This window comes from Bubalus bubalis, chromosome X, assembly GCF_019923935.1.
Source record: "Bubalus bubalis isolate 160015118507 breed Murrah chromosome X, NDDB_SH_1, whole genome shotgun sequence".
In the NCBI taxonomy this organism is placed as follows: domain Eukaryota; kingdom Metazoa; phylum Chordata; class Mammalia; order Artiodactyla; family Bovidae; genus Bubalus; species Bubalus bubalis.
Genome location: NC_059181.1, coordinates 37496706 through 37509993, shown reverse-complemented (window position 1 = coordinate 37509993; position 13288 = coordinate 37496706). Strand labels below are relative to the sequence as shown.

The window sequence follows — 13288 nt, the reverse complement described above, 5'->3', positions numbered from 1 at the left end:
CTAGTTCTGATAGCTGTGGACATTGGAGGCAAGAACACAGAGGAGTAGGACATTAGAATATGAGCTGTTCCCACAGCAAGTCTAGTGATCAGCACAGTGTTAGAGGGCATCCTAGGGAGATGAGGTGGACTGTGACTCCCAGGGATGGAAAGGACTCAGACAGCAGTGACTCAAGAAAAACATTTATTATTCTTGTGTTTTGACTTGTTCTGTAGACTCTCTTGTATTTTTTTTCTTTTTTTTCTTTATCCCCACCCTCCCTGTTGCAGCTGTCAATTTTATTGGCACTGCTGCTCCTGCTGCTAAGTCGCTTCAGTTGTGTCCTATAAAATCTAATTAAGCTTTTGAGCTTTTTTTTTTCTCAGTCACGTTTTTTACTGTTGTTATAAACCTCTGGCTCTATGATGGGCTTTTGCAGTTCTGGGGAGTTTTTTTTTCTCTCTCTTTTTTTTTTAATTTTAATTTTTAAAACCTATTATTATTTTTATACATTTATTCCTTTGTTTGATTTTCCTACTCTTCTTTTTCCCTTGCAGTTAATCTTCAATGTATATAAACCTTCATCTACCTTTTCTTTCTTTCCTTCCCTCTCAACATATTTCTTAGTTTTATTTTCATTGTTTTATTCTCCAATTGGCAGCTCATTTAAGTTTTGTTTTCCAGTTTGTGCTTTAGTTAGTTTTGCTCAAGTAGATGTAATTTTTGGTTTCCTTTGTTTGCCAGGTCAATCTATTGTACTTTATTTTTGTTGGACTGTTTTGATTTTGCTTATGGGTGTATATGTGTATAATCACACTTTTCATTGTTGTCATAAACCTGTGCCTCTACATTGGGCTTCTGCAGTTCTGTGGAGTTTTCCTTTTTTATTTATTCTTCCATTTTTTTTCTTTTCTCATTTTATAACTTTAACTTTTAACTTTTTAAACCTATTATATCTCTTCTACATTTATTCCTTTGTTTGCCTTTCCTAATCTTCTTTCCCCCTTGCAGTTAATCTTTAATGTATATAAATCTTCATCTACCTCTATTTAACTTTGCATATCTATTCTTGCTTTCTTTTCTTTCTTTTCTTTCAACATATTTGTTAGTTTTGTTTTCATTGCTTTATTCCCCACTTGGCACTTTGCTTTAGTCTTGTTTTCCAGTTTGTGCTTTAGTTAGTTTTGTTCTTAACTGGTGAATATAATTTTTTATTTTCTTTGTTCACTGGGTCAATCTATTGTACTTTATATTTGTTGGACTGTTTTGACTTTGCTCATGGGTGTATATGTATATGTGTATATTCCATTATTTGAATTACTATTTGCCTGAGTTTGTAACTGCCATTTGTCTGGGGTTCATCTTTGGTTTCTCGTTTTTGGATATTTGTTTTAATCTCACTTAATGCCATAATAAACCATTTGTGGAATCTTCATTTCTGACCAGAGATCAAACCCTGAGCCTTTTGAGTGGGAGAACTGACTCCAAGACCCTAGACTACCAGAGAACTAACCCTAGTGGGTATCAAGTAGTGAGAACTCACACAAAGGAAACCACTGGAATACAAGACCCAGCATCACCCAACCACCAATAGCAACCTGTGCAGGACACCTCATCTAAACAAGAAAAAAAACAAAAATACAAGCCAAATCATCAGCAGGCAGAATTACCACCTCACTTAGCCTGGCCCATCAGAGGAAAAACAAACAAACAAACAAAAACTAAGCAGAAATCTCACACTATAAGAAGCTTACACAAACCACTGGAACAATCTTGGGAGGGCAGAAGTGAAAAGAAAGAAAGAATTCAACCTTGAAGCCTGGGAAAAGGAGACCTAAAACACAGTAAGTTAAAAAAAATAGTGAAAAGGGAGAGAAATACTACACAAATGAAGGAACAGACTAGAAACACAGAAGTCCAAATAAATGAAGAGGAAATAGGCAAACTACCTGAAAAATAATTCAGAATAATGAATAGTAAAGATGATCCAAAACCTTGAAAGCAAAATGGAGAAAATGCAAGAATCAATTAACAAAAACACAGATGAACTAAAGAATAAACATGAAGAGAAAAACAACACAATTACTGAATTAAAAATACTCTAGAAGGAATCAATAGCAGAATATCTGAAGCAGAAGAACGAATCAGTGAGCTAGAAGATAAAATGGTGGAAATAACTTATGAAAAGCAGAATAAAGTAAAAAGAATGAAAACTAAGGATAGTCTCAGAGACCTTTGGGACAATATCAAATGCACCAATATTCAAATTACAGGGGTCCCAGAAGAAGAGGAGAAAAAGGGTATGAGAAAATTTTTCAAGAGATTATACTTGAAAATTTTCCCAACACAGAAAAGGAAATAGTCAATCAAGTCCAAGAGGCACAAAGAGTCCCACACAGTATAAACCCAAGGAGAAACACACCAAGGCACATACTAATCAAACTAAACAAGACTTAACAGAAAGAAAGAATATTAAAAGCAGCAAGGGAGAAGCAACAAGTAACATACAAGGGAAACCCATATGCTTAACAGCTGATCTCTCAGCAGAAACTCTGCAGGCCAGAAGGGAATGGCAGGATATATTTAAAGTACTGAAAGGGAAAAATCTACAATCAAGATTACTGTACCCAGCAAGGATCTCATTCAAAATTGATGGAGAAATGAAAAGGTTTTCAGACAAGCAAAAGTTAAGAGAATTCAGTAACGCCAAATCAGTTTCAGAACAAATGTTAAAGGAACTTATATAGTCAAGAAATAGAAGAGAAGAAAAAAGATCTACAAAATCAACCCCAAACAATTGAGAAAATGGAAATAGAAACATATATATCAATAATTACTTTAAATGTAAATGGATTAAATGCTCCAACCAAAAGACACAGACTGGCTGAATGGATACGAAAACAAGACCCATATATATGCTATCTACAAGAAACCCACTTCAGACCTAAAGACTCATATACACTGAAAGTGAGAGGATGGAAAAATATATTCCTTGCAAATGGGAAGCAAAAGAAAGCTGGAGGAGCAATCCTCATATCAGACAAAATAGACTTTAAAATAAAGAATATAACAAGAGATAAGGAAGGACACTTCCTTCCATAATGATCAAGGGATCAATCCAAGAGGAAGATATAACAATTGTAAATATCTATACACCCAACAAAGGTACACTTCAATACATAAGACAAACACTAACAGACATAAAAGGAGAAACTGACAGTAACACAATAACAGTAGGAGACTTTAACACCCCACTCACATAAATGGACAGATCATCAAAACAGAAAATTAATAAGGAAACACAAATCTTAAATGATACATTAGATGAGATGGATCTCATTGATATCTTCAGGACATTCCATCCAAATGCAGAAGAATACACCTTCCTTTCAAGTGCACATGGAACATTATCTAGGATAGACCACATCTTGGGTCACAAATCAAACCTCAGTAAATGTAAGAAAATTGAAATTGTATCAGGTATCTTCTCTGACCACAACACTATGAGACTAGATATCAATTACAAGAAAAAACTGTCAGAAACACAAACACATGGAGATTAAACAACATGTTTCTACATAACCAACAGGTTACTGAAGAAATCAGAAGAGAAATAAAAAAATTTCTAGGAACAAATGACAATGAAAACATGACAAGACAAAACCTATGGGATGCAGCAAAAGCAGTCCTAAGAGGGAAGTTAATAGCAATACAATCCTATCTCAAGAAACAAGAAGAACATCAAATAGCAACACAAATTCAGCAACACATCAAAAAGCTCATACATCATGATCAGGTTGCGTTTATTCCAGGGATGCAAGGATTCTTCGATATACGCAAATCAATCAATGTGATACACCATATTAACAAATTGAAAGATAAAAACCATATGATCATCTCAGTAGATGCAGAAAAAGCCTTTGACAAAATTTGGCACCCATTTATGGTTAAAACTCTTCAAAAAATGGGCATAGAACTACCTCAACATAGTAAAGGCCATATATGGTAAGCCTACAGCAAAAATTATTCTCAATGATGAAAAACTGAAAGCATTCCCTCTGAGATCAGGAACAAGACGAGGGAATTCACTTTCACCACTATTATTCAGCTTAGTTCTGGAAGTGCTAACTATAGCAATCAGAGAAGAAAAAGAATCCAGATCAGAAAACAAGAAGTAAAGCTCTCACTGTTTGCAGATGGCATGATACTGTACATAGAAAACTCTGAAGATAGTATCAGAAAATTACTAGAGCTAATCAGTAAATTTAGCAAAGTTGCAGGATACAGAATCAATACACAGAAATCACTTGCATTTCTATACTAACAATGAAAAATCAGAAAGAGAAATTAAGGAATCAATCCCATATACCATTGCAACAAAAAGAATTAAATATCTAGGAATAAACTTACCTAAGGAGACAATAGAACTGTACACAGAAAATTATAAGACACTGATGAAATAAATCAAAGATGACATAAACAAATGGAGAGATATTCCATGTTCCTGGGTAGGAAGAATTAATATTGTGAAAATGACTATACTACCAAATTGCAATCTACAGATTCAATTTGATCCCTGTAGCAAATGACCAATGGCATTTTTCACAGAACTAGAACAAAAAATTTCACAATTCATATGGAAACACAAAAGACCCTGAATAGCCAAAGCAGTATTAAGAAAGAAGAATGGAGCTGGAGGAATCAACCTTCCTGACTTCAGATTATATACAAAGCTACAGTCATCAAGACAGTATGGTACTGGCACAAAAACAGAAATATAGACCAATGGAACAAGATAGAAAGCCCATAAATAAACCCATGCACCTATGGGTATGTTATTTTGTACAAAGGAAGCAAGAATATACAATGGGGCAAAGACAGCCTCTTCAATAAATGGTGCTGGGAAAACTGGTCAGCTACATGCAAAAGAATGAAATTAGAACACTTCCTAACACCATACACAAAGATAAACTCAAAATGGATCAAAGATCTAAATGTAAGACCAGAAACTATAAAACTCTTAGAGGAACACATAGGCAGAACACTCGATGACATAAATCAAAGGAAGATCCTCTATGACCCACCTCCTAGAGTAATGGAAATAAAAATAAAAATAAACAAGTGGGACCTCATTAAACTTAAAAGCTTTTGCACAGCAAAGGAAACTATAAGCAAAGTGAAAAGACAACCCTCAGAATGGGAGAAAATAATAGCAAATTAAACAACTGACAAAGGATTAATTTCCAAAATACATAAGCAGCTCATTCAACTCAATACCAGAAAAACAAACAACCCAATCAAAAAGTGGGAAAAAGACCTAAACAGAAATTTCTCCAAAGAAGACATACAGATGGCTAACAAACACATGAAAAGATCCTCAACATCACTCATTATTAGAGAAATGCAAATCAATACTACAATGAGGTATCACCTCACACCAGTCAGAATGGCCATCATCAAAATGTCTACAAACAATAAATGCTGGAGAGGGTGTGGAGAAAAGGGAACACTCTTGCACTGTTGGTGGGAATGTAAATTGATACAGCCACTATGGAAGACAGTATAGAGATTCCTTAAAAAACTAGGAATAAAATCACCATATGACCCAGCAATCTGACTCCTAGACATATACCCTGAGGAAACCAGGGTTGAAAAAGACACGTGTATCCCATTGCTTATTGCAGCACTATTTACAATAGCTAGAACACGGAAGGAACCCAGATGTCCATCAACAGATGAATGGGTAAAGAAGTTGTGGTACATAAACACAATGGACTATTACTCAGCCATACAAGGGAATGCATTTGTGTCAGTTCTGATAAAGCGGATAAACCTAGAACCTATTATAAAGAGTGAAGTGAATCAGAAAGAGAAAGATAAATATCGTATTCTAACGCACATATACAGAATCTAGAAAAATTGCACTGAATAATTTATTTACAGGGCAGCAATAGGCAAACAGACATAGAGAATAGAGTTATGGACATGGGGAGAGGGAAGGACAGGGTGCGATGTATGGAAAGTGTACTGTGGACACTTAATTACCATATGTAAAATAAATAACCAATGGGAATTTGCTGTATGGCTCAGGAAACTCAAACAGGGGCTCTTTATCAACCTAGAGGGGTGGGATGGGGAGGGAGATGGGAGGTTCAAAAGGGAGGGGATATATGTATACCTATGGCTGATTCATGTTGAGGTTTGACAGAAAACTACAAAATTCTGTAAAGCAATTATCCTTCAATAAAAAGATAAAATAAAACCTCCACATTCAAAAAACTAAGATCATGGCATCTGATGCAATCACTTCATGGCAAATAGATGGAGGAAAAATGGAAACAGTGACAGACTTTATTTTCTTGGGCTCCAAGATCATTGCAGATGGTGACTGCAGTCATGAAATTAAAAGACACTTGCTCCTTGGAAGAAAAGCTATGACAAACCTAGACAACATATTAAAAATCAGAGACATCACTTTGCTGAAAAAGGTTTGTAGAGTCAATGCTATGGTTTTTCCAGTAATCATGTACAGATATATAAAGGAGGCTGAACACTAAAGAACTGACGCTTTCTAACTGTGGTGCTGGAGAAGACTCCTGCGAGTTCCTTGCATAGCAAGGATATCAAGCCAGTCAATCTAAAGGAAATCAACCCTGAATATTCATTGCAAGGACTGATGCTGAAGTTCCAGTACTTTGGCCACCTGATGTGAAGAGCCAACTCAATGGAAAAGACCCTGATCCTTGGAAAGATTGACAGCAGGAGGATAAGGGTATGACAGAGAATGAGATGGTTGGATGGCATCACTGACTCAATTTTAGGAGTTTGAGCAAACTCTGGGAGATAGTGCAGGACAGTGAAACCTGGCATATTGCATTCCCTTGGGTCGCACAGAGTCAGACATGACTGAGTGACTGAACAACAACAATAATGTTAGAGGATACAAAATTACATATATAATATGTTCCCAATTATATGAACATTACATGTACACACATAAAAGTAACAGAAAAGAAATGCAAAAGTGGAAATTATCTCTGTGAAGAGGGTCCCATGTGGGTTTTTAAAGTTCATATTGTATGTTTTTTCTAATTTTCTGTCATAAACATTATTTCCATAATAAAGTGTATCAGAAAATGCTAAATATTCCTTTGTGAATTAAGAATTAATAATACAAAACTACTGTAGTTATTGATGCTCTTTATAGATCTTAGTGCATTAAGTTTAGAAACCTAAAACAGTCCTTTGCCATGTAACAGCTGTATCAATTTTAGACATTTGTATGAAATGTTTACCACATATGCTTAATTACTCTGCAAAGAAATAATGATTAGAAAATTTATTAAATACATGTTAACCTATTCTTATTACAGAGTTAAATCAATTAAACCCTAACTCCTATTACTGCTGCTGCTGCTGCTGCTGCTAAGTCGCTTCAGTCGTGTCCGACTCTCTGCGACCCCATAGACGGCAGCCCACTAGGCTTCCCCGTCCCTGGGATTCTCCAGGCAAGAACACTGGAGTGGGTTGCCATTTCCTTCTCCAATGCATGAAAGTGAAAAGTGAAAGGGAAGTTGCTCAGTCGTGTTCGACTCTGTGTGACCCCATGGACTGCAGCCCACCAGGCTCCTCCATCCATGGGATTTTCCAGGCAAGAGTACTGGAGTGGGGTGCCATTGCCTTCTCCGAACTCCTATTACTATAGGAACCTTAATATTAACTTCATATAAAATGGTCTTATTACTGAAAACTAAAATGTCAGAGGTAACATTTTTGTTAGTAAAGCTTTCATGTGTATTTACCTAGGGGGAAAAATGCACATTTCCCCAGGAATACAGTTAGTATTTGCTTAATTAAATCTTTCCTTATGAACTGACCTAACTGTGGAAGATGAATTCATTCTCCCAGTCCTGACATCCTACCCTATAGACATCCAGCCGTGTTGTAGATTACATAGGCTAAAAGGGAATGGCACCTTCCTAGACATGAGTGCAAATGAATCTCTGCTGCCTAGGGTCATGTCCTCTACACCAAATCTAGGTAGAGACAGTATGCAAGAAAAGGCAAGGATAATGAAAGAGGAATTCAGAGAATAATCAAAGAGATGTACACAAGTGATTCTTGAACAATACAGGTTTGAACTACACAGGTCCACTTATACGCAAATTTTTTCAATAGTAAATACTACAGCATTACATAATCTATGGTTCATTGAATCCTCAGATGTAGAACTGTGGACACAGAGGGCCAACTGTAAGTTATACTCCAATTTTTAGCTATACGGAGGGTGGTTGTTGTTATTCAGTCGCTAAGTCATGTCCAGGTCTTTGTGACCCCATGGACTGCAGCACGCAAGGCTTCCGTGTCCTCCACTATCTCCCAGAGCTTGCTCAAAATCATTCACTCAATGATGCCATCCAACCATCGCATCCTCTGCAGTCCCCTTTTCCTCCTGCCTTTAATCTTTCCCAGCATCAGCATCTTTTCCAATGAGCCAGTTCTTTACATCAGGTGGCCAAAGTATTGGAGTCCTTCCAATGAATATTCAGAACTGATTCCTTTAGGATTGACATCCTTGCTGTCCAAGGAACTCTCAAGAGTCTTCTCCAGCACCACAGTTTGAAAACATCAACTCTACGGCACTCAGCCTTCTTTATGGTCCAGCTCTCACATCCATACATGACTACTGGAAAATCCATAGCTTTGAAAATAGAGACTCTAGTCAGCAAAGTGATGTCTCTAGTTTTTAATAGGGAGGTTGAGAACCCCTAACCCCTGCACTATTTAAGGGTCAACTGTGTGTGTATTAAGACATATACACACATATATATTTATATACACATATATGAATACATAATATCTACATAGGTAACAATTTTACTCATGACTATGGTGACTGTATTATTTCAAACAAAAACAATATCCAGTCTGACAAGTGTTTAAGTATAATTACTTACACAATCTATGGTTTGGAATGTCATCAAATATCAGGTATTTGTGGCCCTGTGCCTATGATGAGACTTACAATATGAATCACTTGAAGGAAAATGGTATAGAATCAAAATTAACTTAGTTTCCCTATGTGTATGTATATGTGGGAATTAATAAGGTATTTAGTGAGAAAACCCCTAAGGTTTTAAATTCGTTTAAGGCAGAGTCAGATTTTTTCCCCCAGGTCTCTGTGACTCACTAAGAGTTTGGGTTCTATTAGAGAACAAGGATATTCATGCTGAGAGTTTCTGTTAATCTATTAAGAAGCTTTGTGGCAATTCTATTTAATACTAGGAATAAAACAAGATGTTTACCAAACTAGAAGTCCACTCCAATAGTTCTCCTGGTGTTTAATGGGAACAGTGTGTCTTTAGGCTCTTGAGAAGGTCAAACCAATTTCATTCTTAGTGGCAGTGATAAGATTTGAAAAAACAAACAGCCCAACAGATCAAACATTTGTACAGTATTAAGAAGATACTGTTGTTTGGCACTTACTGGTTGCCCTTACTTCCCGTGTGAATGGGTAATTCTTGAAATTGCTTCAAATCCATTTGAACCAAATATTTAGCTTATCTGAAGGATTCCAAACAGCTAATTTAAATGCACTCTCCCCTTTTGTCTCTCCGTCCTTCTCTTTCTTCCACCATTGTGCTGGAAAATGATGGAATCAAACACTTAAAGACAAAGCCATAGGGTTCCCAGGCTGGGCACTGTGGTCTTTTGATGACACTAATTCCTGTTTGCCTGGTGGCCCATCTCAGCTGAGCTCCCTATGTGGAACACGTCATTATGTGCTTACACTTTGGTTTTCAACCAGCATAAAGGGTAGAACCACATAAGAAACTCCTGTTAGTTTTTATTGTATAAGAGCAACACTTCAATAAAAGTTGTATAATATATTATATAGCTTGTAGGTCAGAGCTGTCAGTAAATACCAGACTATAGAACTGTTTTCTGTTCTGTTCCATTTCTTTGACAACTATTAGTAAAGCTGCGGATGGGCTTTCAACAGGGTCGGAATAGGTGCAGTTCCGCAAAAGCATCAAAGCATAGGGGGAAAGAAAGCAATTATGCAATAAGAGAACATGGGCTCTGATCTTTACCAGCTGGACAAATGATTTAATCTAAGGTTAAGTTGTCACAGATCTAAAAGCTAATGTTCAGTTGCTATAAGATATTATAGAAGGGGGCTTCAATGGGCAACTAAGCCCATGTACCACAACTACTGAGCCTGTGCTCTTGGGCCCAGGAGCCACAACTATTGAGCCCATGCGCCGCAAGGACTGAAGCCTGTGCATCGTAGAACCTGTGCTCAGCAATGAGAGAAGTCACTGTAATGAGAAGCTCATGCACCGCAAGGAAGAGTAGCCCCTGCTCACCACAATTAGAAAAAGCCCGCGCAGCAATGAAGACCCAGAACTCCCCCAAATAAATAAATAAATAAAATTACAAAAGAAAATCTCCTAGAGGTGGAAGGACTCTGTCAAACCGTCTAACCTCCCAAACAGAAGCCTTACGTTAGCTCTTCTGTGAAACCATTCTTTCACTTTCTATCTTATTCATCATAACTTACTTACTCCTCCAGACTCCCACAAAGTACCAACATGCACCGCTGTAGCCTAGCGAAAACAATGGTTGTAAAAGCTAGCATCAATGTTTACTGTTACAATAAAATCTGCCACACCATAAATTCTTTGTGTTGATGATTTTGGAGGATATAGAAGAAAATCAACTAAGTTCACTGCCTGGTCTGACCAATCTCCTGGTTGGGTTTTTGAGGAACTAACTTGGAGATATAGATACCCATGCATGTGACTTATGAACTGCTCTCAGGAGGAACCTGTGAGGGAGAAGGGCAGAAGGGAGTAGGGGAAGGAGGAAAGGGAAGAGAAGGGAGGCTAGGAAGGGTGTGACTTATAGTGACAGGCCAGTCTCAGCATGATCCCATGGGGAGCTCTGAAGCAGAAGTTGCATTGCAACCTATCTGCAGGGCAGGAATAGAGACACAGACCTAGAGAATGGACTTGTGAAAACTGGGATTGACATACACTAGCATGTGTAAAATAGAATGTTAGTGGGAACCTGTTGTATAGCACAGGGAGCTTAGCTCAGTACTCTGTGATGACCTCGATGAGTGAGGTGGTGGGGATGGGGGGGTGCAGTGGAAGGAAGGCTCAAGGTGGGGGGATATATGTATACATACAGCTGATTCACATTGATGTACAATAGAAGTTAACACAGCATTGTAAAGCAATAATCATCCAATAAAAATTTGGGGAAAAAAGTAGTTGTATTGCAGAGTCTGGAGGCACGAGGTTTCTATACCCATGAGCCATTGGCTTGGGGCAACCCAGTGGGGACAAAAACGCAAGTTTATCTGGTACATGTGGTTCTTTACACCTATGGGCTACTCCAGCCACCCAAAGGTAGTCCTCCAAAGAAGGTGGAAGGTGCCAGTCTTTAGAAGTAAAGCACGTGGAAACTGGGAGATGAGAGCGCAAATCCAGCAAAGGGGTTGAAAAGGATTGGAGTAATGGTGTTGACAACTCATAAGATCAAGGGCAACACAAACCAGCAATAAGCCCAAATGATTTTAGCCAGCCATTATTAAGTGCTTACTGTAAGTCAGTCTTGTTCTAGGCTCTTGGTAATATTACCTTATTTAATCCTTACAACAAGCTCATGAGGTAGCTACTGTTATTGTTTCTGTTCTGTCCATTAAGGAACCTAGATCTATACAGGCAGTTTGTCTAAAGTGATGATAAGACTTCATGGTGTAACTAAGATTTGAATTTGCAAACAGAGATGGGTGATTTGACAGCAATGTACTCTAAACACCACATTACCCACTTTGGCATGGCTTCTCAATACAGGAAGCTGTGAAGAGGGACAGAGCCTGAGTCATTTCGTCTGGGCTCCTATCTTGATAGCTCACAATAAAATGAGACAGAGCATCTAACACAGTCAGTGCAGCAAAAACCTGCACTAAATATTAGACAGTGTTGTTATTAAGGAAGGGAATGACACTGCCTCTTTCAAAAAAATCTTTTTTCTATAATAACATCTCTTAGGTCTGTAAAAGTCTTTCTTCTGCTGTCCTCCCAATGTTTAAAGAGCCAGGGAATCAATGTTTATTCTTGATAGCTCTATTGTATATTACATGATTTGGCCAAATTTCCATTACAGAGAATAAGGAAAGAAGGCAAGGGAAGGTAGAGAAAAAGAGGGAGTATACTAGATCATTACTAAAAGTTACTGAGAATGACAGGAACAAATATTCTGAACAAAGTCCTGTTCGCTGTACTTCAGTCTTTCCTGGGATCTGATTATTAAATTGCTTTTTCCTGAACAGAGTGGTTTTTAATTCCCCAGAGAGTGTTATCAATAACTCCTTAGTACCCTGTCTCCCATAAACAATAGAACGTTTTCAATGCCATTAGAAAATTTAGTCACTTTTCAAGACTGGACTATCAATGCCAAAAATATCACTTTGGAATTCTTTAAAATCATTATTAACTGGATTTCACTGCCACCTGAATTCTAGGCATAGAAAAAGTACAGCATATTTCATCAAAGCCTTTAAGATTAGCTGAATGCCTTAGAATAATGAAAATAAAAACTCTTGAGCTCTTCATTATGAAATAAGCATCAATCAAGAATATTTCAATGTCGTTCCAATTCTAAGCATCCTAGTTCCTTTAGGCACATTGATTATTTTTGCAACATGTAAGGGTAATCTTATGATGTGTTTTCTCAAGTAAAACAAACATAAGCTTCTGATTGCAGTTTTCGGAGATACTCGATACACAAAACTACACGTTACACAGTAGACAGGGACTGAGGAAGGAACTCTGCTTATTTCTGTCCCTCTACTCAGGGGTGAGACATAATGCTGCTGCTGCTGCTAAGTCGCTTCAGTCGTGTCCGACTCTGTGCGACCCCATAGACGGCAGCCCACCAGGCTCCTCTGTCCATGGGATTCTCCAGGCAAAAACACTGGAGTGGGTTGCCATTTCCTCCTCCAATGCATGAAAGTGAAAAGTCAAAGTGAAGTCGCTCAGTCGTGTCCGACTCCTAGGGACCCCATGGACTGCAGCCTACCAGGCTCCTCCGTCCATGGGATTCTCCAGGCAAGAGTACTGGAGTGGGATGCCATTGCCTTCTCCATGAGACATAATAACCAAATACATTTAACAAGCAGGACAGGTCAGGCAGCAACCAATCATAACGAACATAGTAACCAATCAGAATGATGCTTTGATCATTGGGAACTGATGATGTAACCAATCAGAATGGATGCTGGCTGAAACACAGATGA

General features: G+C 37.8%; 1 protein-coding gene across 12 annotated transcripts in view; it reads right to left on the bottom strand.

Annotated features, from left to right (window-relative positions):
- The window catches only part of SYTL5 (synaptotagmin like 5), a 259990-nt gene that overhangs the window by 95955 nt on the left and 150747 nt on the right, over window positions 1-13288 (bottom strand). Inside the window, exon 1 of one of the 12 annotated variants that reach the window (XM_044936832.2) lies at window positions 9466-9610. The exons of the other annotated variants lie outside the window; for them this stretch is intronic. Coding sequence (XP_044792767.2) covers window positions 9466-9521 — 56 coding nt within the window. The 5' untranslated portion in view covers window positions 9522-9610. Of the gene's footprint in view, window positions 1-9465; window positions 9611-13288 lie in introns of those variants that run through there. 12 annotated transcript variants of the gene reach the window in all.